The 6,546-nt window shown below is 48.1% G+C and overlaps 1 protein-coding gene across 1 annotated transcript; it reads right to left on the bottom strand.

Annotated features, from left to right (window-relative positions):
- Nucleotides 1–683: 683 nt before the first annotated feature.
- On the bottom strand, nt 684–5,322 carry LOC119570617 (basic salivary proline-rich protein 2-like; the record flags this gene model as incomplete). The annotated part of the gene is made up of 8 exons (XM_037918288.1): nt 684–798; nt 905–1,151; nt 1,966–2,100; nt 2,412–2,539; nt 2,822–3,027; nt 3,173–3,278; nt 4,875–5,084; nt 5,198–5,322. Coding segments are annotated over 8 exons (1,272 nt in total), but the record flags the coding sequence as incomplete, so codon positions are not given.
- Between the last annotated feature and the right edge of the window lie 1,224 nt (nt 5,323–6,546).

Here is a 6,546-nt window from a genome sequence, read left to right as displayed (position 1 = left end):
ATTGGGGGCTCCCTCGCTGCTGGAGTCCCCGTGAGGGTGTCGTCTGACACGACGAGGAGTGGGGGGGGCCCGGTTTCCGTGAGGGGGGGGTCTTTTTTGTTTTTTCTTTTGTGCATGAAAAGGGGTGAAGGAGTTTGCTTTTGTGATCGTTTGGTTTTTATTTGTAGTTTTTTTTGTGCGTTTCTCTGGGTTTGCTTTGGGGTTTTGTGGTTGGGGAGTGTGTGCATGAAGGTGGGGGCTTGTGAGGTGGGGGCCCCATCTACCCCGTGTTTGTGTTTGTTGTGCGTGATACTCAGGTTATACGGGTTCTCGTCTTCAAAATTTCCTGGGGGATCACAAATGCTGGGGAAACCTTTTTTTTTTGTAGTAGTTTTGGGGATATGTTTGGAAATTTCTTGGCGTTGTTTTTTGCAGCTATTAAGCTACGTGTAATGGTCTGATTTTGGGGTTTTTGTTATTTTAAGGCGTTTTTTTTTGGGGAAATGAGGGGTAGAGGCTTTGTGCTTCCCGAGGGGAATCGGGGTGGTGGGTTTTTGGGGGTGGGTGTGGAGTTTGAAAGGGTCGGGGGTTGGGAGCGTGGTTTGTGTTTTTGTTTTTTTTTGTGTTTGTTTTTTTGTTTTAATATTTCTTTGCTTTTGGGGGCATCCCCACTGACAGCGACTGCTGCCCCTCGCAGTTGAACTCTATGGTCTTTTTTCGGGGCAAAGAAGTTCCTTTTTCCCCACATCTGCTGTCTCTGTTCGGTGTGCAGTGTTTTTTAGAGTGATTGAATCTGTAGCATTTGGGGCTTGGTCAAACCTGAAAAAAGCTCTCGGGTTCCACATTTAGGGGGGAGGGATGTGTTAACATCACAATCCCACGAGTGGAGCTTCTGTGCCTCCCCGGCGCGGCAACGGATCTTTACAATGCTTGACTCTGGGGTTTGAAAACATCAACGACAGTGACGTCTTTTTGGCCGAGATTCGCCGGTAGACTCGCACGATTGGGGCGGATTTTTTTGTCGATTTTTTTTCGCCACGACGTGCTTTTAGCCTTAGCCCTAGGGGAAAGGGAGAGGTTTGAAGCCTTTTTCTGCGAGTGTTCTTTGGCCATCGAGGAGGAAGGGGGTCGCTGTTCAGGTTTGGGCAACAAAAACCCTTGTACCATTGGAACTTTAAAACAATGCGTCACGGCACTTCTGTGATTAAAGATTTTTGGGGAGCCACCTCACAGGAGATGGGCTCCCCAGAAAAATGATAATTTGATTACGTACCCGAAGATAGCACGGGGTATGATGAAAAGGCGGGAGGGAAATCTAGCAGAAGCTAATTGACAGGTTTATGCAAGGGCGTAGTGGTCAGAAAAAAAACACCTGGGCAATTAACAGTCTTTGTGGGTTTTGGGCCGGTCGGGGGTTTGGGCCCCGCCGAACGGGAATCTAACCCTTGGGTTCGGGCCGGGACCCCGCAGTAAAACTGCTAATTGCCACAGTGCTTCGTTTTTTAATTGTAAGCACTCTGGCCTACAATTAAAAATACTCCTCAAAGCAAAAGGGGTGCAAGATAACACCCAAAGTTATCACACAAGGGGCCCAAATCGCCTGGTGGGGGTTCAAAGATCTCTTTACCAAGAAAACCCCACAAAAAACCTTTAGACCTAGAGGTCCAGTGGAGCCCTTTCTCTTTTTCTCCTGCGGGTTAAATTTCCTAGCGCTGTGTAACGCGGAGGGGAAAAGGGGGGGCCCGCTGTCCAAGTGCGCGGGCATGGTGTGGACCTGTGTGACCCAACCCGGGGAACTAGTGACTCCAGGTTGCCGGGGTCGTGCTGCTACAGTATCCCCCCCCAGAGAGTGAGCAAAGCGGCGAGCGAAAACCCTTTAAAGATCCTCCGGTGGTCACCCGTATAGGGATGGTGTTTGCCCCTTTCTATTTGTGGTTACTGGTTTTTAAACTCTTTGGGAGAATTTGTTTTGGGGGGAGTGCCCACAGGTATGGCTGGGTTTAAGTGAATCAGAATCAACGGGGAGCCGGGAGCTCCCGGTCGCTAAGGACTGGCATCCTTGTGGGGGCTGCACTGTTTTGCTTGCTGGAGGGTCGGGGGTGCTGATCTCGTTCTTTCTTGCTGGAATTTTTGGGAATTCTGGCTTCGCCCCGGGGCCCTTTCACTTTGGGCCCGGCCTGTGTCCCGCTTTTTTTTGGCTGTCTCTTTTTTGGTTACACTCGGGGCTTACCGGGCGGTGGGATTGCCAGAGGCCTCCGTAGCCGTGGGGTAGCATTGCATAATCTCTTTACCAGCACGAGGCTGGTTTTGGGGGTTTTTCTTAGGAAATTTCGTGTGCACGCAATTCTCAAGTAGTGTATCCGGTGGGGTTCGGCTCCCGCAAAGCATGCAAAACCCCTCTTCGTTCTATGGTTTTTATGTCTGCCCTGCACAGTGGTAACCTAGGCGATTTTGTGCAGGGAAGACTTTGGGACCTCTGTTGTTATTTTTGAAGTGCCCTGGTTTTGCCTGGGCACTGAGACCACGGCCGGGGGGAAAGTCCCCCGTTCCTCCTGTGAAGCTGCAGGGGGAAGGAGTTGGCCGTCACCGTACACTTTCCCCCAAGTAAACTTCGGCTCTGATTTTTTATCATGGGGTTTGGGGGGATACCCCCCGATTTTGGCTAAACTGTCAGCAAGCTCTTGCCCCTGATCCCATTGGCTGGAACAGTTTTTTGATAATTCTTCTACCCTAGCGCTCCTTTTTGTTATTGTGCCGATGTTGTCGGAGGTAGATGTTGTCAGTGGGTGACGCTGCTGAAAACATCGCGGCTCCTTTGGGGTTGTGTGTATGACCCCGTGACCTTTCTCCTGGACGGGTCTCAGTGCTCCCATGTGCAACTACCCCTGCCTTTAGCGAGGGGGCGTTGTCTGTTCCCTCAGGATATTGTGGCCCCTTTCTGCAAACCGGGGGCCCCGCAGGTGGGTCAAAGGGGTCGCCGATCCGTCTGTGTAATATTAGGCTCCCCGGGGGGTATGGTTGCAATGACCCCCTGGTTTCTCCTTTAGGCTAGGGTGCAAAATTCATTCTTTTTGCTTGCCAGTCTCAGACCGAGAACTCTATCGGGTTTGTCCCCCGGGGGAGCTTCGACAAAAGAGGGTGTGGGGAGCCCTGCCCTTTCCCAAATGGTTCTTTTAGCTGATGGCGTTTACACCCTGGCTGTGGAGACGCCAGGAGTTTTTTTTGCAAACAGCTCGTTATCTTGTTCTAGGGGTCTGACATTTTTTGTCTTAGGGTTTTTGTTTCCCGGGGCCTGATACCTTTGATAAGAAATTGGGCTGCCCTTAAATCAAATTTGTGAGGGCCCAAAGGGGAAAGGTTGTCTCCACTAGGAGGTTGAGGACCTTCGCCCACCTTGGGCACCCAGAATGACCCTGGCGGCTTTGTTTTGGCTGTCTCCCAAACGGTCTTTATATTTTTTTTTGAGCCAATCAGAGCGGGGAGGGTAGCTACAATGGGGCCTGCCCCATGTAGTGAAGATCTTAGTACTCTGTGCTGGCCCCTATGCGTCTTCCACTCATTACTCTCATGACAACAGTCTTGCCTTTTTTTTCGGGCAACAGGTACTGGGCCTCCTGGCGGAAGGGGGGGGTCCGGGCATCCTTTCCCCAAGTAAAGGTATTCCCAAAAACCCCTCCAGTCCATTCCCTGATTTTCAGACTTGTGCCTTGAAAATCTCTGTCTCAAAGCCATGGCCTTTTGGGTTTGGGTGCGAGATCTTTTTGTCCTGTCCTGAAACTCCTCGGATACCAAATCCAACAAAAAGCGGCTTTGTTTAGGCTGTGTGGTCCGTGGAGATGATAGCAAAATCGCTGCATAGGAGATGATCTTTTCACCCCTGGGGTTTGTTGAGGATACAGGACATTAGTGTGTTTAAAAAGGGGGTGGACTGAGAAACCCCCCCTGTGGCTTCCATTTTTTCTAGTGGCATTTGCTGTGTAGGGGACCCCGGAATTTTACTCTGGGCTGTTCTATTCGTAAGTAGTACCTATCCAAGCAAGAGCTTACCTCTGATTCCTTTTTGGATAGGCCCCTCCTGAAAAGGGAAGGGATTGCCAAATTTGAAAGCCTTCTCCAGGGCAAGGGAAAACGCCACAATGCCCCTGTTATTGTGCTCAAGGCGTGGCTAGCTGTCGCTGTGTTTATCCCCCCGGGGAACCCTGGGGGGTGTTGTTGGGGCCCCATTTTCCATTGGAGCCGGTTCAGTACCTCCTCTCGGAGTCCCTTGCCAGACAGCAGGAAAGATGGGGGGGTACTTTCCCCCGGCTCCTTTGTTTGGGGTGGGAAATATGGTGCCCCCTTCCGCTCGGGTGGGGGAAGTTTCCCCGGAAACCCGTTATGAGTTGCGGAATGCAAGCTCACCACCCGTCCCAGGCGGGGGTGATGGGGTACGAGATCCCGTCATCGCCCGGGGCTGAGTTGCGACTGGCTTTTTGATCTCTTAGTTTCCCCCCAGAAAAAGAAACGTCCCGAGTTATCGGGGGCGGCTGCCCTTTCTCTGATGTGAGCAAGCGTCTGGTTTTTGGCGTTCTTGTCTTGCCCTCAGTTTGGGTGGAGCTGTCGCTGCTCGTTCTCGCAGAGAACTTTGCCAGTCTGTTGGGCCCCGCCTGGGGGCGTGGTGCGTGCATTCGGGCTAGCGGGTGGTGGCTCGCTTGACCCGTTGCCCTGCTCTGAGAGGGGGGTACGGTGATCGAAAGCCACACCTTCCACCATTTTTCCTGCCTCACCTGCTGGCATTTTCCTTGGCATCCTCACCCCCTCCCTTGGGAGGGCTGGGTTTTCGGGGGTTCTTTCCTTGGGAAATGTTTCGGCACTTTTTCCCCTGTGGTTGACCCCCCTAATTCGTCTTTAAGTACCACGTCCTTGTGACCCCTGGACCCGGGCCGATTTTTGGGTTGGTCATGAGGTGCCTCATAAAGGGCTTTAAAAGTTGGTTGTACACTCCCATTTTCCCTCTGTGGGGGGTTCTTTGCTTCTCAACGGGGGCCCAAGGCGCTCGGGAACGCCGCCAGTTGGCCCTTTGCTGTTTTATCGGATTCGGTCGGGTATTTGGGCGGGGCCACTTCCTGGGGGTTGTTATAGTGCCATAAGGGTCACTAGTGACGGTCTCATCGACACGCCAGCCAATCCTCCCCACCAAGTCGCAGTGGCCAGGGTGAGGCTGGGACCCCTCCCTCACAGCTTTGGGCCCTGCTTTTTGAGGGGGCGATCTCGGGGAATTCCAGCCTTTGGCATGTGACGGCCAGCCGCCCCCGGGACCCGGGGGGGACCAGGATGGGGTGGTTGCTGTAATGACCCACTAATCTGAAATAAGAAGCCCAAAAAAAATTTCCCCTTGTGAAAACCCTTTTGTATACCTCATTACTTGGTCTTTACTCATATGTTAATTATGATACCCTTTAAATTAGTTTTTAGCGGGTAAGATAATTAGTACTAAAAATTATTTAAAAAGATGATATTTTATTTTTTGAAGATGATACTTTATTTTACTATTTTTTTACAGGTGCTATATACGTTTACATTATTATTTAAAAAAACAGGGAAATACGAGTCTACCCCAAAAGTTCAGTTTTTCTTGTTTCCCCCCCAAGGCATTCCTTTTATTTGAGGGTACGCAGTTATATTTCACTGTTTCTTTTTATATTAAAAGGTTTTAAAAATGGAATTTTAATGAAAAACCCTTGTATTCTTTTTTTTCTTGAGAAATTTATTTAATTTTTCCCGGGATTTGTATGTTTTAAACGAAAAATATGCTTTAATATATGTGACTGAGTAATGTTAAAATGTTTTGAATTACAAAAGCTAAACCCGTATTTAAATCTAACCAGAGAGAGAAGAGAAACGAAACAAGTGCCTGGTAGTTTCCGAAGAGGTTAGTAAAATTTTTTAAGTACCAGAATAAGAAAGAACATTCGCTGTGCAATATCAATAAAAAAATTATAAATACTTTGATCTGATTACAGAACCTAACAAAATAATCATTGAAACACTTGGAAAATCATGGTAAATAGAATTTCTTCACAGCTAGTGGCTGACACGGGGACTTGGGTACCATTTAAGTCTCTCTGTTTTATTGGGGTTTAAAACCCATTCAAGGGGGTAAGTGTTATTGAATTTATATAGAATAAAACTATCTATGTAAAATGAGTGTTTTTATAATATATAAATGTATAAATATAAAAAACTCAATCGATATAATGGATGAATCTTGCATTGTTTGTTTGTCAAAAGTAGTTTGTTTTTCCCAAAGAATTAGTTATATTTAACCTTTTTTGTTTTTTTCTTCCTAAAAAAACCTTTTTTCTCTTTTTTTTAGGAAAGGGTTTTGTGTTTTTTTTGTTTTTGTTTGTTTTGTGGTGTTTGCTCCCGAAAGTCCTTGGGGGTCACCAGTTTTAAAGCAATCCATCCTTAGGAATCCTTGAACTGATTTCAGGGTGAAATGAAAAATTTGAGGAAAGTCTTGGGTAAAAAAAAAAAGGCCCCAAAAAAGGGGGTTTTCCCAAAAAAAAAATTTTTTTTTTAAAAAAG

The sequence above is a fragment of the Penaeus monodon genome, unplaced genomic scaffold, assembly GCF_015228065.2.
Source record: "Penaeus monodon isolate SGIC_2016 unplaced genomic scaffold, NSTDA_Pmon_1 PmonScaffold_3351, whole genome shotgun sequence".
In the NCBI taxonomy this organism is placed as follows: domain Eukaryota; kingdom Metazoa; phylum Arthropoda; class Malacostraca; order Decapoda; family Penaeidae; genus Penaeus; species Penaeus monodon.
The sequence above is the reverse complement of the archived record's forward strand: the minus strand, read 5'-3'. Positions and strand labels throughout refer to the sequence as shown.